Genomic DNA, 24,731 nt, shown 5'->3' with positions numbered 1-24,731 from the left:
GGGGAAGACCTAGCTTGGGGTGGGGGTCCTCATGATTCCTCGTGAGATCCTGGTGTCTCTTTACCTGGACTGGGCGTGGTGCTAGGAAAACCTCCCTTGCGCTCTGTTCACTTGCGGCCCTGATCGCAGCCAGCTGAAATCAGAGAAACCAACCAGCAAAAGTCTCATTTCAGCAAACCTCAGAAACTGAAGGGCCCGGGGCACATGGGAGGGGCTAGGGAGCCGCCAAATTCAAGGGTCCCCCCTTTTAAAAGCCAAACTGCTAAGTTCCAGCCGCTTCCTCCCCTCTAACACCCACCCACCGTCTCCAGCTAGCCGCATCCCGCTGAACACACGCACGGCTCCAAACCGCAGCTCCCCGCTTACACCTGGTTTTGAAATGCGGTTTCCAAACAGCTCATCAAGCGTCGGGGGGAGCCGAGCTGGTCTGTAACAGGAACAACTTAAAACAACCAAGAGTCTGGGAGCACCGGACAAACCCTGTGATGGTACCGGGGCGTTGTGGGCACAGCCCGCTTCTGCGGGGGTTAAAGAAACGGATACTCGACTGTCTAGGGACCAGCCTGCTGCTTCTAACCCTGGCTCACAACTGTCTACGAGACTTTCGACTGACGCGGCGACAAGCAGCGAGCGCCCGAGGGCCGCGGGATGCGACACAGCGGTAGCGATAAACCAGCTGTTACCCCTCAGCCTGCAGAGGTCACGAGGTGGAACCCGCCCTCGCAAGAGGAGAAGTGGGGGGGGGGGTCTGTGCCGAACAGACCTATGCTCTGCCTCACACACACTTCTGAAATGCGCGCACACGTGCAGGCACACCCCCCTCTGCTCAAACACACACACACACACACACCTGCTCTGACACACCCACCCCCGCTCTGAAACACACCCCCTCTGCTCAAACACACACACACCCCCCCGCTCTGAAACACACACCCCCCCCGCTCTGAAACACACACCCCTCTGCTCTGAAACACACACCCCTCTGCTCTGAAACACACACACACACACACACACACACCCCTCTGCTCAAACACACACACACACCTGCTCTGACACACCCACCCCCGCTCTGAAACACACACCCCTCTGCTCAAACACACACACAAACACACACACACACACACCCGCTCTGACACACCCACCCCCGCTCTGAAACACACACCCCTCTGCTCACACACACACACACACACACCCCTCTGCTCAAACACACACACCCCTCTGCTCAAACACACACACACACACACCCCTCTGCTCAAACACACACACACACACACCCCTCTGCTCTGAAACACACACACACACACACCCCTCTGCTCTGAAACACACCCACCCCCGCTCTGACACACCCACCCCTCTGCTCAAACACACACACACACACACCCCTCTGCTCTGAAACACACACACACACACACACACCCCTCTGCTCTGAAACACACCCACCCCCGCTCTGACACACCCACCCCTCTGCTCTGAAACACACACACACACCCCTCTGCTCTGAAACACACACACACACACACACCCCCCTCTGCTCTGAAACACACACACACACACACCCCTGCTCTGAAACACCCACCCCCGCTCTGAAACACACACCCCTCTGCTCAAACACACACACACACCCCTGCTCTGAAAGACACACACACACCCACCCCTCTGCTCTGAAACACACACACACACACACCCCTCTGCTCTGAAACACACACACACACACACCCCTCTGCTCTGAAACACACACACACACACACCCCCCTCTGCTCTGAAACAAACACACACACACACACACACCCCTCTGCTCTGAAACACACACACACCCCTCTGCTCTGAAACACACACACACACCCCTCTGCTCTGAAACACACACACACACACACACACACCCACTCTCCCTGGCTTCTCTTCCTCACCCGCTTTGCTCCAGTTTTCCAGCTGCCACAGGCACTTGGTGGCACAGTCCGGAGCTCTGCCTCCCTCGCCCCCAGGATGCGCCAGGACTTTCTTCTACGAGCGTGCCCGTCCCAAAGCCGCACTTACCTCTGCTGCTGCTGGGGAGGAGAGAGCCGTGTCCCCCCAGCGAGGAGACCGCGGCCCGAGCTGGGGCTGCTGCTCCCTCAATTCATACCCCTGCCCGCCGCCAACAGGGGCTGCTCAGACTGTAGGTTTAAAGCAGCTGGGCTGGGGGCGAGGGGGGGATCTCAGCCTGGACCAATCAGCACGAAGAGGAGGAGGATGCTGCCAGCACCAAGCAATTTCTTCCCTTGAGCATCACTGAGCAGCTCGAGGCTGCCTGGTTTGTGCGACCCAAGGCAGCCCAGGGGCCGGGAGAGCCGCCCGGGCGCCCAGTGCTCGGCCCCTGCCAGCTGCTCCCCCGGCCACCCCCCACAGAGGGGGGAGTTTGCGCCTTCATAGGGCCCCTGATGCGCCAGGCCCGCCCACCTGAATCTCTGATTCTCCAGAATCGCTCCCCAGGGGACCAAGGGCATTTCCTTCCCGCCGGACTCTGCCTCCAGGTTCGGTCCGTTCCAGGCCCAGGCCCAAGGCCTTGCGGCCAAGGCAGGGAGTTTGGAGCGGAGCTGGCCCGGAGTTTGGGGACGACCCCTACTCCGACGGGCCAGGGCAGCATGCAAGGGGCTAAGCCGGCTCCCTCCCGCAGCCTTCGCCCTGCGCCCGCCCGGTGAACGGGACTCGGGGAGCCAGGCCCTGCTTCCGCAGCGCAGCCACCTGGCACCCCACCTGCAGCCCAGCCTCTGCCCCCACTTGGCCGATAAAGCTCCAGGTTGTGATCAAGGGCCCTTCAGAACAGACCTCAGCATTCATCCTCCCCTGCCTTGGCAGGCCACCCCCAGCCCTGCCTGGCTGGACCCCCCTTCCCCTGCTGCCAAATGGCTTGTCTGCACCGCACAGGGAGCCCGAGCAGACTCTGCTTTGAGTCAAGCCCCTCTGCCAGCCACACATGCTGTGTCTGACACGGGCCAGACGGCACCGAGACCCGGCTGAGCCCACGCACCTAGAACTGGTCCCACACGCTGGACGCTCCAGCTGCAGCCGTTCACCACTGAAAGAAACGAAACTCTCGCCCCCCGCGCCCCGGGCCGGTGGAATTTTGCAAGGCTGGGCCACAAGAAGAGGGGAGAAGTTCTCTGGGTGGCTCTATTTCTAATGGGCCCAGCACTGGCTAAGGCTGAAGGGCCAGATCCGTAAAGGTGTTTAGGCACCTAGAGACGCGGATCGCCCCTTAGGCATCTTTACCTCCCTCTGCCCCTCGGTGCCCATCTCCATCATTAGGCACCTGAAGGGCCCAGCACTCCTGGCGCTCGACTCTGGATCGGGGCAAGAACAGCGAGCTCAGCCCTCCCACTCAGGGGTCGGACCCCTGTGAACAAATGGGAGGCTGGAGAGCTTCAGCTGAGACTCCACAGAACTTTTAGCCAAACCCCCAGGCTAGAGCGGCTCTGAGGCCTGCAAGGGGAGGCAGAAACTCAGCAGGGAGGCCCCAATCCAGCCAGCAGAGCTGCTCAGGGAGGCCCGAGGCAGAGGAGACGTTGGGCTGCCTTCTCTTGCTGGATTGAGCTGGCAGGCATCTCTTCTGGGGGCTCGCTGGTCCCGTCCTTGCTGCCTTCCACTAGCCCATCTCAGGGGAGGCAGCATTGCCTAGCATACAGAGCACTAGACGGGCATTCAGGAGACCATGTTCTCTCTGTGGGTGATCTTGGGTGACTCTCAGGCCTGCTCTGTGCCTCAGTTTCTCTATATAATGGGGTAAAGACACCTCCTCCTTTGTACCGTGCTTTGAGATCTAGGGATTGTAACTTGGATGGCCACCATCTTCATCCCTACGGAAGCGCCACTCGCTCTACTGGAACCGCAGCACAAGCAAATCTACACCAGAAAGAGACCCTAGAGCTGCACCCTGAAAAGCGTTAAAGCCCGGAACAAACAAAGCCGCGCCTCTCCTGCCAGCCACACGCACAACGCCCCTCGTCCGGGAGCCGCGTAAGGGAAATCCCGCCACGACACTCTGCCAGCACGTCCCCTTACTGCTCGCATCCCCAACGCCTCCGGAAGCAAGACGAGGCCCCCGGTCGCTTTCAAATCCGATTGGTTTAATTAAATAAATAACGGCGAGGGGTTTTCAAGGCAGCATCACTTCACAGTGCGGGGCTCTGGGGCGGAGGGAGGGGCAAGAGTCCGGCATCAGGAGCGGGTCAAAGTAAATGCGCTTTGCGAGACAAACCGGACCAAAGCCAGGCTGCCCGCCCCGGGGAGGCCGTGCGGAAAACGTGCCGCGTCGCACCCCGCTCGTCTGTAAACAACATTGAAGACTATAAATAAGAGACATTCCCCCGCGTCAGGACTCAGAAATGAAACAAACGAAAGGAAAGTTTCCTCCAATGCACTTGGCTGCTGGTGGGGCGCTGGGAGCTCCCCCGTCCCAGGATAAGCCTCTTCCCTTTCCCACCGTCTCCCTTCCGAGAGACCCCCAGAGGGAGCCAGACCCCGAGGAGCTCAGCCAGGGGCAAGCAGCAGAGGTTCGCGGGCGGGGAGACTCCCGAGCTAGCGCCTCTGCCTCTCGCTGCCCCCAGGCGGGGTCTGCTAGTGTCACCAGGCGTGTGGAGGAGCCACTCCCCCGTGCAAAGCGGGTGTGAAATGCTTGTGACAGCAGCACTCTCCACCCCTCACGCTCACAGAGCACAGCCTGCTTGGCCCATAGAGGACCCAGGCTGCGACCAGGGGCGGGGCTGGCTGGACAGAGACGGGGTGAAGGCTGTGGCTTTGTCCACTGGACATGTCACCACAAGCTGCCACCCCTCTGACCCCACAAACCCCACCCCAGCCACCTAGACCCAGCACCACCCCCTCAGCCTCCTGCCAGAGCTCCCTCTTGCACCCTGAACCCCCCATTTTTGGTGCGAGCCTGCCCCCCGGTGCTGTATGTGGCTTGTGACTGATTTTTTCTGGGGGTCAGTGGTCTGAAAGGAGACTCTTCCCCCGTGTGCTCTGGGAGCGGAGGCGTGTCCGGCTCTCTCCACTGCTGCGTGCACCAGTGCAAGCTGGGCAGGCTGCGTGCGAACGCTGCACGTGGCCATGAACGCAGACGCACCAGGGGCATGTGGCACTCCTGTGGGAGCAGGAAGGAGAATTCGGCCCCAGTCTGAGGTATCGGGCAATGCTCAGGCAGCCTGGGCGCATTTGGCACTTTACGCAGCGGCTAACGACCCTGCAGCACAAGGCTAAGCACTCCCACAAACACGGTCTCTTTATGCTTTTGAGTATCGGGGCTGATGCTCCGTGGGGCTGAGGCATCACCTTGCCACGTGCTGGTGCTGGACACCTTCCGTCTGGAGCTGGGCCGGCACCCCGGGCACATACACCATGCGCTTGGAGGCAGCCTGCTAGCCTCTCCTCCATTCCTGTCAAGCCCCAATGCCAGCCCCAAGATCCAGTCACTGCCCCGTTCCCCAGCCGGCAGCATCTGGAACCAGCGAGGCAGCTCGTGCAGACGTAACCCCTCTGCAAGCGAGTAAGGATTTTCACAGAGCACGTCCTCCCCTGCCAGAGCCTGTTCTCCGTGGAGCAGCACACCCTGGGCCTGGCACGGGGCAACACACAGACAAGCTGCCCACCCTAAATGGGACGGTCCCAGAGCTGAGGGGCAGCCAGATGGACCTGGCAGGGGAGAGGACAAAGGCAGCCCCTGGATTAACAAATCAGCAGGCTTCTCCCGCTGTTGGAGAGGAAAAGGAGAGTTACTTCTATTGCAGCACCAAATCCGAGGGGGAACGGAAGAGCCTCTCCACTCCCCCTTCGGCACAAACGCGCCCTGCTCTGCATCCAGACGGCCCCTCCAGCCTGGCCTGACTGGGCTCGGGTCAGTACCTCCCGTTCCATCCTCCGGCCCAGCCCCCAAAGTGCCCGCGACACCTCCTCCTCCTCCATAGCACCCCACTCTGCCGCCGGCCTGCCCTAGAGAACGTGCCTGCTGCTGGGGTCACGGACACTTCCACCGTCCTCAGGGCAGTGCCTGCCTGCGCGACACCGGGGGTGGGGCTCACGGACTCGGCCCCCGACTGACAACCCTGCGCAGGGGCGGCAGCACTGAGCAGAAAGGTGTTTGGTTTCACTGGAGCCGTGGAAGGACAGACGCCAAAACATCAAGTAGGACGGAAAGACAGATTCCAACCGACAGCTCCAAGGGCCCCGTGCAACACGGAAGGCCGGGGAATTCGCTCCGTCGGTCAAAACCGTAGCTCGGTCTGCGACCAGACTGGAGATCCTCACTGCGACAAAGGCTCCGACCGAGCCACGGGCCCCGGGCAGCCCTGGTGAGCAGCCAGGAAACTATTCACATCTCCAATGCCCATGATGCCAAAATCTGTGACTGCCAAGGTCACCTGAGCGGGCGACACCAGTGCCTCGGGGTCCCTGTCCAAAGCCACCCGGCCGGAAATTAAAGGCAGCCCCTCGTTAATGTCTCCGGGGAGAGTGAAGTCCATCGTTATCGTTTCGCCGGAGCTCTGCAACGTCTCCTGCTTGTCTGCCAGTCCCGGGCCTGCCGGGGGCAGCTGGAAACGCCCCGGGTCCGTGGGGTTCCCGGGATGCCGCGTGCAAGGGGCCGAGGAAGCGTCCTCCGCTGGGTCGAAGGAACAGTTTGTCTCCGAGGGGGTGCTGCAATCGTAGCCCTGGCCCGACTCGCTCATGCTGCCCAGGCTGCAGGCTGCGCTCTCCACGCTCCGCGGATCTGCATGCCCGAGGGGAGGGGAGGGTGAGTCCGCTGCACACACATACAGGCTCCTAGTCACAGCTGCGGAGCAGAGCCCTGAGTGAACCCGCACGGGGCCACGACCCGGCACAGCGGATCGCTCTTATGGCGGCTGCTTGCCAGAGGCTGGGAACGGGCCACAGGGGAGGGCTCGCTGGAGGATTCCCTGCTCTGTTCACTCCCTCTGGGGCACCTGGCGCTGGCCACCGTTGGAAGCCAGGCCGCTGGGCTGGACGGGTCATTGGCCTGGCCGTTCTTAGTGGAGCGGGGACGCAGGAAGATCGCTCGGGGCGGGGGGAGGGAGGAAATCAGGGCGTCTATGGAAATGAAGATGATCCTGTTCCGTGACTCTCCAAGATGCACCAGACGCTAGGGCCCCCCCACACCAGGCGGTTTTCTCCCCAGGTCTGTTAGGCGATGGGAAAAGAGGCAGATCATCCCCCCCCCTTCACGCTCAGCTCCCCAGAGGGGATCTGCAAGCTCGTGCCCTGACGGCGGGACGGGCGGATTCAGCAAAGGCCAGCACCGAGCCCTTTCCTGCTGGGGGGTGCCCGCCCCGGGGCTTTCCCAGGACCCGGCTGAACCCAGCGGCACGTAAGGAGCTGCAGTAGCAGGCGCACCACAGGGGGTCGCGAGAGAAGGACAAACGGCAGCGCTGCACCCCAGCGCCGTGCAGGCCGATGCCTCAACCCAAGGAGTTACCTGCACACTCAATTGCCAGGTGGTCTTGGCTGAAGTGAGACTCCAGGCAGCTGGCGGAGGGAATGGGTGGGGAGCTCCGGGAGCGGCTGGCATTTTCCACCTCCCCGCCATCCAAGTCATTATCGACGTAATCCCTGCAGGGGGAGAGACGACACTGACTGGCCGCTCGGTGGGGCTAAGCAACACCCCACATGCCCTGGACAACGGCCCTCTCAGCCCCACGCACAGGGAGCGGCGTGGCAGAAAACATCCTTCCCTTCAAGGTGTGCAGGCCCCTTCTGTTCCCACATGGGCCCACCCCCTGCAACCACTGACGCTCGTGTGAAATCAGCTCCATCCCCAGACATTCCGTCTGCCACGGGTGTGGCTGCTGGCCCGCTGCCTCCCGGCCCCTCCCGGCCAGGAGACCTTCCAACGCATGAGGGTTATGGCAGGCAGCACAATTTTAAGATCAAGGTCCCCGAAGCAGGGAGCAGGTCGAGGCAGGAGCCTCGCGGGTACGGAACGTTTACTAATCTTAGTCTGAGAATATTCCACGCACGTGGCTCCAGGGTGGACGTACTTCTTCCTTCCGAAGCGCGTCTGCTGTGTGAAGTAGTCGTAGCGCTCCGACTTCTTCCACATGTAGTAGTACTCCACGCACTCCCCCACCGACCGGGTGCGGACCTGCGGGGGACAATGAGTCAGAGCCCCGAGGGCCTGGGAAGGTCAGTACCATCACCTCACTGTGTGGATGGGGAAGACAAGGTGATTCAAGTGACTTCATCCAATCACATGGGGAGTCGGGGCAGGGCCAGGAATCTCCCGGCTCTGAGGCTCATGCGGTATTCACGGGAGCTGCCCATACTCTGCTATCACTGACCCCGGAAACTCTGCGAGGGGGAAGAGCATTTGCAAAGCTCTTTGGAGGGCCTCAGCCAGCTAGCGCTGACTGTGAATGGATGAGGCCTCTGCTGGAAGTTAGCATGATCTACCCCGCTGTGCGGATGGGAGAAATCAAGCAGCGAACAGTGCAGACAACAAGCACGGGGCTTGTGACCACACAGCTAATAAACTGGGATCAGAATGCAGCACCCTAATTCCCCCAGCTGGAGTGAAGTTTGAGGTTTGCTCCTGGTGCTAGCATGCGCTCCTGCAGCCCTCGGTCAGAAAGGCCCATGGCCCTTTACCTTGTTAGCTTGGATCAGATGGAAGTTTTTCCCGTGGACTCTAAAGCCGTGTTCGAAATTTCGGCATTCTTCCTCGCTCCAGGCACAAAGCTCATCTGCAGCACAAGGAAACAGGGTTTGGGGAGCGCCACACCAGCCTGGGCCTCCTGGGACAGACATTCAGGGGCTGCTGGGGTAGCAGAACGAACCGGGACATTTGGGATACAGCAGGCAAGCGAATCTAACCATGGGGGGGGGGGTGTCTCACCTCGGATGACCTTCACGTTGAAGCGTAACCGCCGCAGCGCCTCTTCTGCATTGAAGTTACATTTAACCAATTCATACAGCGCCTACGCAAGCAAGAGAGAACTGATCACACGCACTGGCCCCGCGAACCGCCACCCAACGCAGCTGCCCCTGCCCAGACAGCCACCTCCTCTTCCGGAGCCACTGGCCAACACCACCCGCTTCACAGTCAGCGGGGACAGTCCCTGCGGAGAAGCCTAGGGACCGCGGGCGTGCACGTGTCCGCAGACAGCTCATTACCCCGCCAGCCTGAACTGGCCAGCTCGGCAACCTGGTGGCACACAACACGCAGCTCCTCAACTCAGCAGGATGCAGCAAGAAAGGCTCCCTCTGTCTGAGTCACGGAGCATCCAGAGGGAGAAGTAGCAGCTAGACAGGTCTCCCTCACCCAGAATTGATCGCTTGCTCCCCTCAGAGGGAAGGGAGCGGATCTCTCAACGTCCCTGCCCCCAGGGCCAGTGCTACTTGACTTCTGTCCACACACCGAGACAACAGAGACTCTCGTGCTCACCTGCTCATTGTCCTTCACCATTTCTCCTTCTGGCAGACTGGCACTGGAGACCTCGTCCCATCTCCGCTTAACTGCTCGGTACAGGAACTCTTCCACCTCCCTCTCGGGAAGGATGTTTGGGTCCCACAGCAGCTGGTCTTCATTCTCGTAGGCTAATGGAAACAGCAGGGCATGTCAGAAACGAGTGGAGCAAAGAGCACACTCGCTTTCCGGAAGGCGGGCTGGGGACGGATTGGAGAGGAAGCTGCTGAGCACCAGCCTGGCAAGAATGGTCAGAGGGAATGCTCCGAGGGTCCCCAGGGTTGGACCCCAGATGTTTTCCCTCCTAACCTGGGGGTGACGCCCGATTTGCCCAAAGTCTGATTTGTCCAAGGCCGTTGGCTTTCAGAGCTTGTGATGGGCTCTGTTTGCTCAGGCTTCTCAATGATCAAGACGTCTCGAGGTCTGTTAGAGGACACGTCAATCGAGGCATGTGGCTTTATAAAGCCAGATTCTGCTCTGCCCCTTCCGGCTCCGGACATGGGGAAGGGGGGGGGGGTTAAGCAACCACTGCTCTGGCCTGGGCAGCCCTCTAGCTGCATGCACAGAACTGAGCAGCCTTCATAGAATCCTAGGACTGGAAGGGACCTCGAGAGGCCATCGAGTCCAGCCCCCCGCCCTCAAGGCAGGACCAAGCTCCACCTACACCATCCCTGACAGATGTCTATCTAACCTGTTCTTAAATATCTCCAGAGAGGGAGATTCCACCACCTCCCTTGGCAATTTATTCCAATATTTGACCACCCTGACAGTTAGGAATTTTTTCCTAATGTCCAATCTAAACCTCCCCTGCTGCACTTTAAGCCCATTACTCCTTGTCCTGTCCTCAGAAACCAAGAGGAACAAATTTTCTCCTTCCTCCTTGTGACACCCTTTTAGATATTTGAAAACCGCTATCATGTCCCCCCTTAATCCTCTTTTTTCCAAAGTAAACAAGCCCAGTTCATGAAGCCTGGCTTCATAGGTCATGTTCTCTAGACCTTTAATCATTCTTGTCGCTCTTCTCTGTACCCTTTCCAATTTCTCCACATCTTTCTTGAAATGTGGCGCCCAGAACTGGACACAGTACTCCAGCTGAGGCCTAACTAGTGCAGAGTAGAGCGGCAGAATGACTTCACGAGTTTTGCTTACAACACACCTGTTGATACAACCTAGAATCATATTTGCTTTTTTTGCAACAGCATCACACTGTTGACTCATATTCAACTTGTGGTCCACTATGACCCCTAGATCCCTTTCCGCCATGCTCCTTCCTAGACAGTCGCTTCCCATCTTGTATGTATGGAACTGATTGTTCCTTCCTAAGTGGAGTACTTTGCATTTCTCTTTATTAAACCTCATCCTGTTTACCTCTGACCATTTCTCTAACTTGCTAAGGCCTTAGGGGTGCTCTCCATTGTATTGGCTTGTAATGACCTCCTGTGGGCCGTCCTGCCAGCACAGATTAGCAGAAGGGCCCCATGCTGTGATCCCAGTGCCTTCCCAGTCTCACACATTAGCGCACAGCTGTGTGTTGTGCCCTCCTACGTCAGCAGCAAGGCAGGAAACCGATCTAAACAAAGCAACCAGACGACACACACTTGAGGTGCCCTCAAATTAGAGGCAGAGAAACGTTTCTATTCAGAGATAAGGCTCTATCGCCACTGGCATCCAACGTACTTTGTAGTGAGTTGGTTATTTTTCTGATTCTCCTTGGCCCTTTACTTGGCCCGTTCTTTTCTACCAGATCACGGTCAATGCAGAGGTGGGGTAGACTGCTGTCCCCTTCTGATCTGGTCACATTCTACATCCACCTCGCACTGGTGTCCCACAATGGAGAACATGCCCCTCAGTTCCCATTCACGTCATACAAGCTGAGGGCATCCAGTGCTCCTAAATATGAGCTTAACACTTGTAGGCGGTGTACCCTTGAAACTGACTTGCCCAGAGTCTGCCCGGCATAGAGAAGGAGAGAGGAAATGAGTCATTTCTACTAAGCAGACATCCGGCTAGCAGACTGCATCTCAGCTCCACCTAACGGATGCAGGGTCTCAAGCTAATGAATTATGCTCGGTGGCAGGATTTTTCAGGAAAGCTTTGAGGCTAATAAGACAAGTTTGGCAGACACGACGGTTCAAATAGAAGATCAACACGAGGGCAGGAACAAGGCCATCTCTGTATGGCTTCCAAACCCAAAATAAGCTCCTGTGGGTAATTATTTGAGAGACACAAGAAAAAGGGGAGAAAAAAGAGCAAATTCTCAGATTAAGAACTTTGTTCACTTGGAATTGAGCACGAGAACGATCTAACACAGCTGTTCGGGAACAAACAGCAAGAGACCACTACAGCTTTCTAAACACAAAATCCACTTCAACAAGAAAGCCTTCAAGGTCAAACTTTTAATGAAAACGACCAAAAATAAAATAATCAGAAAAAAAAAACTTAACTCCGCTGCACTTCACTGCTTTGCGAAATGCCAGGTGTCTAGAGGCACTGTGCTCCTCCAAGAGCGCAGGTGTCTATAAGAACCAACAGCTGGAAGTTGAAAAGCGATAGAAGCAAGGGGTGAATTTTTAGCCATCAGGGTAATTAACCATGAGGCGACTTAGCAAAGGTTGTGCTGGAGTCTCCGTCCCCGGCAATTTGTAAATCAAAACGGGACGTTTTTCCAACAGCTCCATTCTAGTGCAAGCCCGGCTATTGGACTTGAAACAGAAATAAATTCAGGAAAGTCCTATGGCCTGTGCTGTGCTAGAGATCAGATTGGATCATCACAATGATCCCTCAGGGCCTTCAAGTCTATGAAACCATGTTATCAGAGACTCCAAAAATGAAAGGTGCCTTTAAGCTGCCTTCATTGTAATCTTGCAGCGAGTACACACGGCCACATCCCAGAAAGCATACGGCTGGCTCCTGGGGAGCGAGGAACTGTCCTGTGTAAAGAGAGCACACTGCTGACAACTATTCCACCCGGACCCTAAAAAGCCCCCTTCTGTTTGGAGGAATGAGTACTGCTGGACACATCGCCGTCCTGGCGAGACCACCTCAGCTACAGAGCCAGCACTCTGGGTACGTCTAGACTACATGCCTCTGTCGCTAGAGACATGTAGATTAGGCTACCAGGCATAGGAAAATGAAGCGGCGATTTAAATAATCGCTGCTTCATTTAAATTTACATGGCTGCCGCGCTGAGCCGACAAACAGCTGATCAGCTGTTTGTCGGCTCAGAGCGCTAGTCTGGATGGGCGGGTGTCGACATCAAAGGTATTTGTCGACCACCCAGGTATGCCTCCTGGGATGAGGCACAAATGCTACAGTCAAAGGAAGGAAGGAGGTCTCACCTTTTTCACTGTGCCTGTTTAAGAGGAGGACAGGAACGGCAGCCTGGTACTGAGGTCCAACCATGATCTCCTGAAAAATCATCACAGGGAAGGGTATGAACACAAGGCAACTGTGTTATGTGTTTGCACTGGAATCAAGTCTAAGACCAGGCAACGAATAGGCCCAACCTGCCTTGCTAAGCATCGGTGGCCCACAGCGTCTGTGTTCGCTCGAGGGGGATTCTGCCTATTCAACAGAACAATTATGAAGGGGGTTTCAAGCTCATGGCAGTTTGAGGACCCTCTGGCTTTCAGCCTGGTCTCCATGCTGAATATTTAACCAGGACCCTGCATTGCCTCAGGCTGCAGAGACGAGGCAGCAGAACCTCTTCCATTTTCCGGGCATCCAAAGAGGAGTCTATTCTGCCCTTCCACAGGCTGGGCATGCAGCACCAGACGGTACCTCTCCTAGGCTGCGATATGCCGCTCTGAATTCTGGGGTACAGTGTCCCCCTCACTGTGAGGACAGTCGCGGACACAGGCCGCAGACACGCCTGACTGGCCTGCCATGGCCATGCCCAGAATTTAAGGCCCAGGGGCAGGAGCCTGCCAGTGAGCTCCCAAGGAGGCAGGTCGGAGTTGGGTCTCGGCTTTCTCGAGCTTGAGCACAGAGCATCAGCTCCCCAGGGAGGCGCAGCTGGTCCGGCTCACTTACCTTCTTGCACTCGTTGGCGGGGATGGAATCCTCTTCGGAATCCTCGGCCGAGGAGGAAGCGCACGGAGAAGAGCAGGGCTCTTTGTCATCATCAGCCAGGAAGTTTGCTTTGAAGAGAGAGGTGTCGTTTGGTTAATACTCACCCTCTACATCTCTAGTTTCTCTCTCCTTCCCTCAGCCCCCATCCTGGAGTCATCTGGGGCCTGCTCCATTATTCAGAAGAACTTATCCAGATTCTCTTTTGGTTTTTGCCTATAGAAGAGACTCAGTTCCTAGCCACGTGAGCACTGATCAGTCAGCAGAGCCAAGGCTCCCAACGTGAGCAGGATTGGGGGGGTCTTAGCCCAATCAATCCTTCCACACTGAGACCCTTGCTTGCTTTGGCTCGCTACAAACCCCCAATATGTAAGCCACAGGAACACAGGAGTTCCCATACTAGGCTGGACCACTGGGTCTACTAATCTGAAACTCCCCCTGTAGGCATTAGAAAGATCAGTGATCCAGTCTGCTGCCATACTAGACGAGACCAGTGGCCTTGCTACTCTGAGACAAGATGCTGCAGTGATATTTCTTGGGAAGGTAAGAAACCCCAATATCCCAATCCACGTCACCAGTTGTGCAGTTGCCCCAAAACTCCAGGCTGGGCATGTAACAGAAGTCCTCGCCTCCCTGAGGCTGTTTACTACAGCTGAAGAGAACTGCTTCCTGACCCCACAGCTGATCAGTTCGCACCCCCTGATCATTCAGCTCCTCTGATCATGGCAGCCTAATTCTGGCTGTGCCTTGCAACAGCACCAGGAAGGTTGATGTTATCTCAAAAGTTGCTACCTCAGGAATTTTAGCAACCAGAAATGTAACAATCATTCTAAAAATGCCCTTTCTGCTGGAGCCACCTCCGCGTACAAAAGGCCCGTTAGAAATCAGGGACACATACAGCCAGGCTGGTTTGGGAAAAGGTCCGACGCATCGTGGGACGTGACGGACGGAGTCAGGTCATCCGCTGAAGACTGCGTCTCCTCCTCTTCTTCCCCTGAAAGCAAATCCTTCGCTATTTGTTCCTTTTAACAACAACAAGAAAGTGAAAAATGTTTTTAAATTAAAAAAAAACAGGGAGGGGAGGCCTAGAGCAAACCAACCCTGGCCAAGATCCCTTCTTCCATGCTTTTCCTTGCCCCCCCAAGTCGGTTTCTTAGGGCCCCACTGGGAGGGACAAGAGGAGAGGGGCTCCCTGCAGACGCTGTAGGACGGAGGGGTAGGAGCCCTTTCCACAGTTTGGGGGACTTCAGAGGTGCTGGCAGGGACTGAGCTTTCAGCGACTCCCATGCAGAGTGACAGGCCTGGGGGCCCTGGGAACAGAGGGGTGCGCAGGTTTCCAGGCAGAGTCTGGTAAATCTCCCTTCATTCACACCACAGGGAGGAAAGGCAGAATCTACATTCCGGATTGGGGTTGTACTTCGTGGCTCCTCCTTTAGTCTCCTCTGAACCCCGTTTCTGGGAGCACCTCTGCAGTTACACACTGGGGCCAGCGGGTTAACCCCTTCCCACCTACTGGGATTCCGGAGTCTGCGAATACACTGAGCGCTCGATGAGGGCCCCACTAGATGGCCTGTTCTAGGCTGTTCCCACCCCAGTGTGGGATGCGCTACTGCCTCCCTTGCTAGCAGCCAGCCCATGGCCCGAACCGGCCCTTACCTTATCCAGGGTCATGTCTGGCAGGTGGCGAGGGATGTCATTGCTCTCGCTGCCCTGCTCGGAGATCGGATCCGAGGCCTCATAGCCGTACAGGGCAAGCAGCTCCTCGAACGGCATGTCACTGCTCTGAGCGAGAGGAGGACAAAGCTTCATCAGGAATGGAACAAGCCCCGAGTACAACGCCAGCTGCAGCAAAGAGACACGCAGAGGCAGTCAGGCTCCTCTGGGGGCGCTGGCCTGGCCTGGGCCCTGCTCCACCAGGAAGGAAACCAAAATGTGCGAGGACAACTGGCGATTCCCCAAGCTGTGGGCTCACCGGGGACCTGACGCCAGAGCAGCAGATTCCAGGGAGGCTGTTTACACTGGATTTCATGCTGCTGAGTAGGTGCCTGTGTGCAGCCCTGGCGACTAGCTCCCCGTATCTGCCCAGGAAAGAGGGCAGCACAAAGGTCCCGTTTGTTTACTGACCCTGACCTGAAGGGACAGTCTCTGTCAGGGGAGGGTGCTCTCTGAATTCTTGGCCACCCACAGGGGAGCAACAGATCGTCAGTGTTTCCAGAGAAACGGACAGATCTCTGCTGAGACGTGGGTGGCACAAAAGCCCCGACTGAGTTGGGGTTGGTCCTGCTTTGAGACAGGGCCAGACCAGCTGACCTCCTAAGGTCCCTGCCATCCTGGATCTTCTATGGGGCTCTGCACCAGCCAGCCAGCAGCTTGGTGTCACCAGGGATGCGAGCTGTATTTGAACTGGCAGCCTCGCTGCAGAAAGCCCTGCGCTCACTACTGGCTCCTCTGACCCCCCACATCCAAATGGCCAAGCAAGGCCTTATGCTCAGGAGACTGACGTGCAGCGCACAGCTGGCAGATCTCCCCGTATGCTGGCTCAGTGGAGACCTTTGATCTCAACAATTCAGCAAGGTAGACAAGAAATCCAAAAGATAATTCCCCTTCCCCTCCCTTGCTGCCTTTACCTGAGAGGCAGTGAAGCTCTTTTCCAGCTCTTCCAAAGATTTCTCTTTCTCTTGCGTATCTTCTTCTTCCTCCTCCCTCTCTTCTCGCACACCATAGTTCTGCGACAGGATCTCGGCGAGGGTGAACCGGTGGTCAGCTGAGCCCATGGACACAACTGGAGGGATCAGAAAGTCAACCATTAGCCACGTTTGACTCCATACTACAGAAGCAACATTTGGAGAGACCCCTGACTGGTCTACTCTACCACTTAAGTTGATGTAACTTACACCACCCAGGCGTGTGACAAAGACACCTTCTCCCACCCGAGCAATGAAAGTTACATCGGCCTAAGTGCCGTCCACGCTGGTGAGATGAGCAGGAGACGACCTTCCACATGGATAGCTTCTCTCTCTTGCAGGGGTGGAGTAGTTACGCCACCGGGAGAGCACTCTCCCCTTGGCACAGCGTGTCATCCCCACCTGTGCCGCAGCTGTGCCAATGCAGTGCTGTAATACAAGTTCATGTGCCTGCCTAGATGATGTTGTGGGGGAAGGGACTACCGGTCTCTCTGGTTCAGCAACACCCATGGTCCGGCAAGACTGCAGATGCTGCTGGACCAAAGAGCCCCAGCCACAGAGATTGCCAGCTCCTGGGGGCTCAGGCTGTTTGGTGCTGGGAACCCCACCAGCCAGAAGGTGAGTCAGGGACATGGAGCCTCTGTGGCCAGTAGCGTGGAACTGCCAGTGGCCCCGGACAAGGAGCCCCTGCAGCCGAAGAGGAGCAACAGCCTCCTGGCCGGGCCAGTGGCCAGGAAGGGAATCCCAGGAGCACCTCATGCCTGACCTGCCCTGATCCAGCAAACTCCCTCCTTCGGGACTGCTCAGGTCCTGAGGGTGCTAGATCAGGCTGGTCCAACCTGTAGATGGAGGAGGAATGGGGAAAACAAACACATTCAAGTTGTTGGTACCTGCCGCAGTCTGAAGACCTGGCTCGCCAGGACACAGGCTGTGGTTTGGGTATGGAACGACCCTCGGACTCTGCCTGCCGACCGAGGCCTTCGAAAACAAACAAACACGGATGAGAAACATCTTCCTACTAACATACCATGTTCCCAGGCCCCAAAAGCAACACAATGGCTGTGTCTACACTGGCACCCTTTTCCAGAAATGCTTAAAACGGAACAGTTTTTCTGCCATAAGTATTTCCGGAAAAGTGCGTCTACATTGGCAGGAAGCTTTTCTGGAAAAGCACTTTTTCTGGAAAAGCGTCTGTGGCCAATGTAGATGCGCTTTTTTCCGGAAAAGACTACTGTGCTGTCTACACTGGCCCTTTTCCGGAATAGTTTTTCCGGAAAAGGACTTTTGCCCGAACGGGAGCAGCATAGTTTTTCCCGGAAAAGCACTGACAATTTTACAGTAGATTGTCATTGCTTTTCCGGAAAAGCAAGCGGCCAGTGTAGACAGCTTTCAAGTTATTCTGGAAAAGTGGCTGCTTTTCCGGAATAAGTGGCCCAGTGTAGACACAGCCAATTAGTGTAAACACCAAGTAACAAAAACGAGAGAGGCCAAAAGAAGAGTTTCTAATCGGACGTATTCAAGGGACCGCCAAAGCCTCTCCTGCCCCAGATTTATCACCTTCTCATCAGAATCCCAAAGGGCGTGTCTGAGTGCCGCCTCTTCATCACACCACTGAGATCTGCTCTCTCACAGGTTCATTTGAGAATCAAAGTCTTTAGGACTTATACTGCCCTGCGAGGAGGGTTTTAGCCTGCCACAAACGTTATTCTAAAACCCTATCACCCTTTTGTTTGAATGCAGCACTCCCTTAAACTCGGCGCCATCCACCACAGGTAGAATCAGAAATTATACATCCACTAAGGACACCTGACCAAGTGCTTCCATCTTCTCCTGTTTCAAAGCATTCGAAGACTTGGAACAGTCACGACTGGCATTAGCAGCTGAGCAGGCAGTGAGGGAACCAGTGGTTGCACGCAGCAAGGGCAAGATGGATAACGGACAGGGCAGGTGGAGGTGTGTGTGGGCAGCTGTTTTGCAGCACTTTGCATTCGCTCAATGGGAGCTGCAGTCGAGGTACCAATTGAGAACGCCTGTTATTTCTGAGACTGCTGTGTGGTTGTTAGGCCTAGGAAGGGAGCAAGCGAGTAATCAAGTGACACAATCATGCAGACGGAGAACACCACAGTGTAGAACAGAATTGTGATGCCAGCCCTAGCACCCTTAATACCCATTTGGTCCAGCAGGACAAGGCTTCCATAGCTTATTAAGAAAGGATCAGCTGAAATCAAAATGGGAGACCTTCCTCCCCCTACTATAGATGGCACAAAGTACATGTTCTCAATCACACACAAGGCTTTCCAACCAGAAATCAGATGGCCGGCTTAAAACGAATGCCTCTGGGTCTTTGCGAGGCCAGCGGCAGTGCGGGTTATGCTGTAGAGATAATGAGGGTGATGATTTTTACAGCTGATCATCTACCAGGTAACAGATATTTTCATGAGATCCAAGAGTGAAGCCCCATGGAACTACTGCTCCTTCGTCTACGAGGCACAATGCAAAGAGAATGCCTCAAGTGGAACATGCACTGTGTATTGCAATTCATCGGCCCCCAAGTGTCTGATTATAGAGCAACAATGTGGTCTCTCTGGAGACCCTCTCATCTTCTTCCAGACACAGCCCAGTACCTGTGCGTGCTAGAAGGGAGGAGTTTATGAGCTAATAAAGAAGAAAGGAAGAAAAGATTTAGGGCTGCCTCTGTTTTCAGATTGGTCATTTCTATGTTTTCTGAGGTTGGAAAGATGGCTCCATATTTCAAAGAGGGGAGATGTCCCTCTTCCAGGGAGTGAAGGGACGTGACAAAGAACAAGACTATTTTAATAAATATACTTCCCATACATAACCTTGATTTTATGAAGATGATCTACAAGGTGTGGTCTACAATCATTCACCCTGTCGTTTAGGGCACATAATTCCATTTAACCTCCCATTTTCTGACTGTCCATGAGACAATCTACCTACTGACTTTACTACCACATGGAGGAATAGCAACGAAATGTGTTCAAAATGTTTCAAAGATGAAAGTTTCTACTAACAACAAAGGAAAATGGTTTAGTTGTAAAAATGTCAATGACAACATTGGATAAATGAAGATACATTATATCAAAGGCCACTAGGTGAAATAAAAAGTAACAGTTAATAATAAATGAGATACAATCTAATACTTGAGCATCTTCAGGTTAATGAGGATGAAGAAGCACTCAAAGCTGAAGTAACAACAGGACATTACTGGACATGGAAACCAGCTCCGCTGAAAATCACTACAAAGACAACTGTAATAATGAAAGTAAATCAAATCACAATGGTGTACGTGGACTGAGAATGGACCAAAGAGATGGCAGGCAGAGCTGATGGCCAATTTGTAGATCCCAACATAGACATGGATGAAGTTGAGCCATACAGATGACCAATACCATAATTATTTTTGAATGTGAAAGACCATGTAACAGAAGTAGAGCAAAGCAATGGGTGAAAAAGGTCAGGCTCAAAAGTGTAGAAATTGACAAGGAGGGAAAACGTTCTCGGCTGGACTGAGCGTTAATGGCATGCAATGTAAAGTTATTTCTCTAATGTAAGACACAGCTGCCATTGCTTAAATCCTACTGTCAGATACGGAGATGAAAACCCAACAGCATTACACGGGTCAAAAAATTGACAGATAAGGCCCCAAGATATGAACGGCTGCATCTAAGGCGTGATGATGTAGAGGTAGTTCTAATCACCTTCCAAAATTCTGGCTGGGCATCTCAGATTATTCTGAGATCACCTGAGTGGATGCCAAAGTTGGCTCTCCTGTCTGCAAAATTAAACGGCCACCTGGATTAGGCCTTTCTGACTCTCCAAATCATTGCTCCTTTGATCTGAAACGGACCCTCCTCTCACAACATTTACAAACACAACCACTGGCTGATCAATCTTCAAACACTCTAACATCCCTTCCCTGGTTCCAGATTCAGGATTCCAGGAACATCATTAAAGACACAACAACAATGATTTTTAACAAATCCAGGGATTTTTGCATGAAGCGGTGGAATTCACGCACTGTCAAAGCTGTTCAATGCAATGGTGATGTGTGTCTGTCCAGAGCACAAGCTGAAAGAACACCTCAGGCTAGAAGCAGTCTCACTACAAAGGAAGACAAAGAGAAAGAAGAAGGCTTCCCTTCAGATTTTATTGCTTTTTTAACAGTGATGATTTTCCAAGCCAGCTAAGGGCATTTCATGGGCTAGTGAAGCATGTCCCTTAGTGCCGGCCCATGACAGAAATACTCCTTGTTGCTCTTGCCTTGTACACATTCCTTGATGTTTTGAGGAAAGTGTGCTACTGGCTACTTCCAACTGAGCAAAGGCGCATGTCTGAATCTCACTCCCTTTGTAATCTCCACATGTGTAATCTCTTTCTGCAAGTCGTAAAACTGATGACGGAAAAGACATGATAGGCCATCCAGTCCATCTGTCCACGTAACCATTGCAGGGAATCACAGTCACAACTTTATAGCGATGATCCCACACACTGCAAGGCTAGTTTGTGGGATGTTAACTGGTTCCAAAATCCCCTTGGGATGCACATTGTCACAGTGCTCTGGGACAGCAACTCCATGCAACATGCTGAGGGGGTGAACTTGACGATGCCATGGTGAAGTCTCAGAATTACGTTTCAGAACAAATATTGCAAGGCAACAGGGATGCTGCAGCCAAGGGCCATTGACAAGATGTAGTGAGGACTGCCTCACACTGACAGGGACAACTCTCCACCTCCTGTGGCAAGTTGGTGCAACTGACCTCTTGTGATGGAGAGGATGCCTCTGTGAGTGGTGCTCAAGAAAAGCGGGCAATGCAACAAGTAGGCATCTTGATGGCTTCTCAATGCTGTTTTTCCAAGTCAGCGTCACAATAAGGATCTTGCAATGTGACACCCTGATGCCCCGGGTAACTGGTGTAACACAATGGGGATGTTTCAACGTGACGTCAAGACAGGACAGTCGATGGCATTAGGGTGCGATGCCCCAGCATAAGCTTGGCAATGTGACGCTTACCATCGCTGTGCGATATGGTGTCACCACAGGCATGGAGGTGATGCTGTCTTGCATGCTGTAAGACCCTCTCATTGAGCCATCTGATGGACATGACAAGCCCCACTACCTCCACCCACCCACGCGGCCCTCCACAGCCTCCTGCGCTCCCCCCAGGCTCAGACTGCACCGCCTCCAGCCCCGCTGCCTCACTCCAGCCTCTGCTGCTCTGCAGTCCCTGCGCATCCCGCTTCCTCACAGCCCCGCTGCCCTCCAGCCCCCGCTGCCCTCCAGCCCCAGCTACCCCTCCAGCCCCCGCTACCCCCCTCCAAGCCCCCGCTGCCCTCCAGCCCCAGCTACCCCTCCAGCCCCCGCTACCCCCCTCCAAGCCCCCGCTGCCCTCCAGCCCCAGCTACCCCTCCAGCCCCCGCTACCCCCCTCCAAGCCCCCGCTGCCCCCCTCCAGCCCCCGCTACCCCCCTCCAAGCCCCCGCTGCCCCCCTCCAGCCCCCGCTACCCCCCTCCAAGCCCCCGCTGCCCCCCTCCAGCCCCAGCTACCCCTCCAGCCCCGCTGCCTCACTCCAGCCTCTGCTGCTCTGCAGTCCCTGCGCATCCCGCTTCCTCACAGCCCCGCTGCCCTCCAGCCCCAGCTACCCCTCCAGCCCCAGCTACCCCTCCAAGCCCCCGCTGCCCTCCAGCCCCAGCTACCCCTCCAAGCCCCCGCTACCCCCCTCCAAGCCCCCGCTGCCCTCCAGCCCCAGCTACCCCTCCAGCCCCCGCTACCCCCCTCCAAGCCCCCGCTGCCCTCCAGCCCCAGCTACCCTCCAGCCCCCGCTACCCCCCTCCAAGCCCCCGCTGCCCTCCAGCCCCAGCTACCCCTCCAGCCCCCGCTACCCCCCTCCAAGCCCCCGCTGCCCTCCAGCCCCAGCTACCCCCCTCCAAGCCCCCGCTACCCCCCTCCAAGCCCCCGCTGCCCTCCAGCCCCCGCTACCCCCCTCCAGCCCCCGCTACCCCCCTCCAAGCCCCCGCTGCCCTCCAGCCCCCGCTGCCCCCCTCCAGCCCCCGCTACACCCTCCAGCCCCCGCTGCCTCACTCCAGCCCCCGCTACCCCCCTCCAGCCCCTGCTACCCCTCCAGCCCCGCTACCCCCCTCCAGCCCCCGCTCCCCCCTCCAAGCCCCCGCTGCCCCCCTCCAGCCCCAGCTACCCCTCCAGCCCCGCTACCCCCCCCAGCCCCCGCTGCCCCTCCAGCCCCCGCTGCCCCTCCAGCCCAAGATGCTCCCGCTGGCTCCACCCCAGCCCCATGTGGCCCAGATACCGCCCCAGCCCCTGCCCCCAGGACCCGGGAGCTGCTGCTGACCCCGGGCCCCCCCCATTTACATTCCCCCCCCCCCGGGCCCTCCGGTCCGGCCGGGCCTGGGTCACGGAGCCGCCCCGGGCCGGGGTCCCTGTGAGCCCAGCGGGGGGGCGGAGCGGGGGGTCCCGAGTGGCCCCGCCCCCGGGGGGCCCGGCGGGGAGGGGGGGCCTGGCCCCCGCCCCCCGCGCACTCACCTCCGCCATGGCCGTGCGGGAGCGGGGACGGGCGGCGCCGGGCGGGGGAAGCCCCGGATGTGGGGCCGCGCGTTGATTGGCTGCGGCCCGGAGGGGGCGTGGTGTAAATTGGGCGGGGCGGGGGGCTCACGGGGGAGAGGCGGGGAGAAGTGATGGGGAGGGGGTGCGTGTGGGGGGGAGTTGTGGGGAGGGGCTGGAGCGGGGGGCTGAGGAGGGGCGGGGAGAAGTGATGGGGAGGGGGTGCGTGTGGGGGGGAGTTGTGGGGAGGGGCTGGAGTGGGGGGCTGAGGAGGAGGGGCGGGGAGAAGTGATGGGGAGGGGGTGCGTGTGGGGGGGAGTTGTGGGGAGGGGCTGGAGCGGGGGGGGTGAGGAGGAGGGGCGGGGAGAAGTGATGGGGAGGGGGTGCGTGTGGGCGGGAGTTGTGAGGAGGGGCTGGAGCGGGGGGCTGAGGAGGAGGGGCGGGGAGAAGTGCTGGGGAGGGGGTGCATGTGGGGGGAGTTGTGGGGAGGGGCTGGAGCGGGGGGCTGAGGAGGAGGGGCGGGGAGAAGTGATGGGGAGGGGGTGCGTGTGGGGGGGAGTTGTGGGGGAGGGGCTGGAGCGGGGGGCTGAGGAGGAGGGGCGGGGAGAAGTGATGGGGAGGGGGTGCGTGTGGGGGGGAGTTGTGGGGGAGGGGCTGGAGCAGGGGGCTGAGGAGGAGGGGCGGGGAGAAGTGATGGGGAGGGGGTGCGTGTGGGGGGGAGTTGTGAGGAGGGGCTGGAGCGGGGGGCTGAGGAGGAGGGGCGGGGAGAAGTGATGGGGAGGGGGTGCGTGTGGGGGGGAGTTGTGGGGGAGGGGCTGGAGTGGGGGGCTGAGGAGGAGGGGCGGGGAGAAGTGATGGGGAGGGGTGCGTGTGGGGGGGAGTTGTGGGGGAGGGGCTGGAGCAGGGGGCTGAGGAGGAGGGGCGGGGAGAAGTGATGGGGAGGGGGTGCGTGTGGGGGGGAGTTGTGAGGAGGGGCTGGAGCGGGGGGCTGAGGAGGAGGGGCGGGGAGAAGTGATGGGGAGGGGGTGCGTGTGGGGGGGAGTTGTGGGGGAGGGGCTGGAGCGGGGGGCTGAGGAGGAGGGGCGGGGAGAAGTGATGGGGAGGGGGTGCGTGTGGGGGGAGTTGTGGGGAGGGGCTGGAGCGGGGGGCTGAGGAGGAGGGGCGGGGAGAAGTGATGGGGAGAGGGTGCGTGTGGGGGGGAGTTGTGGGGAGGGGCTGGAGCGGGGGGCTGAGGAGGAGGGGCGGGGAGAAGTGATGGGGAGGGGGTGCGTGTGGGGGGGAGTTGTGGGGAGGGGCTGGAGTGGGGGGCTGAGGAGGAGGGGCGGGGAGAAGTGATGGGGAGGGGGTGCGTGTGGGGGGGAGTTGTGGGGAGGGGCTGGAGCGGGGGGGCTGAGGAGGAGGGGCGGGGAGAAGTGATGGGGAGGTCTGGGGTGGGGGGCTGGAGGGTGCATGGAGGGCTGCGCGGGTTGGGAGGGGACAGTGGGGGCGGGAGACAAGGGAAGGAGGGGTGCTGTGAGGGGACAGACTTGAAGGCAGCTGGGACAAAGTTAGGGTGGATGAGGAGGAGTCACCGGGTTTGGGGCAGTTGCAGGGGGGTTGGGCATGGAGGGGGAGGTTGGGTGGGAAACTGGGGAGGGGGCTGGGACAGGCAGTTCGGGTGGGGGTTGGAGGTAGGAGCAGATTTTTAGATCATGTCATTTCCCTATCCCACCCCAGCTGCATTTGGATTTAAACAGAAACAGCCGGTGAAGATAAGCTTTGTCTGGAAAACATTGGTTTCTGAATTTGGGACCTAATCCTGCAAAAGGCCCAGCGCTTTCACTTCCAATAACAGCAATGAAAATGGACATGCTCAGCACCTTGCCCACACACAGGAAATGTCATTCTATCGGTGGAGTGCCCACACACAGGCCCCTGCTGGGATGAGTGGAGATTATTTCACAGGCGCAGCTCTGGA

The 24,731-nt window shown here is 57.2% G+C and overlaps 1 protein-coding gene across 6 annotated transcripts; it reads right to left on the bottom strand.

Moving 5' to 3' along the window:
• Positions 1–4,082: 4,082 nt before the first annotated feature.
• On the bottom strand, positions 4,083–22,816 carry MIER2 (MIER family member 2). 6 transcript variants are annotated; one of them, XM_089774951.1, is made up of 13 exons: positions 22,757–22,816; positions 17,091–17,178; positions 16,144–16,298; positions 15,173–15,358; positions 14,415–14,538; positions 13,481–13,587; positions 12,787–12,856; positions 9,428–9,579; positions 8,879–8,960; positions 8,632–8,726; positions 8,004–8,128; positions 7,463–7,596; positions 4,083–6,739 (listed from the first exon to the last, which is right to left on the bottom strand). In XM_089774951.1, the coding sequence occupies exons 1-13, from the start codon at positions 22,763–22,765 to the stop codon at positions 6,276–6,278; spliced, it is 1,791 nt and encodes a 596-aa protein (XP_089631077.1). In that variant the 5' UTR covers positions 22,766–22,816; the 3' UTR covers positions 4,083–6,275. The 6 variants fall into 6 exon arrangements, with proteins under 6 accessions (XP_089631077.1, XP_075758685.2, XP_075758684.2 ...); XM_075902570.2 differs by lacking the exon at positions 22,757–22,816 and adding an exon at positions 21,233–21,461 and having other exon boundaries at positions 8,025–8,128; XM_075902569.2 differs by lacking the exon at positions 22,757–22,816 and adding an exon at positions 21,233–21,459.
• Between the last annotated feature and the right edge of the window lie 1,915 nt (positions 22,817–24,731).

This window comes from Pelodiscus sinensis, chromosome 32 (genome assembly GCF_052426305.1).
Source record: "Pelodiscus sinensis isolate ZL-2025 chromosome 32, ASM5242630v1, whole genome shotgun sequence".
In the NCBI taxonomy this organism is placed as follows: domain Eukaryota; kingdom Metazoa; phylum Chordata; order Testudines; family Trionychidae; genus Pelodiscus; species Pelodiscus sinensis.
Note: the sequence above shows the minus strand (reverse complement) of the source record. Positions and strands in the feature narration are given on the sequence as shown.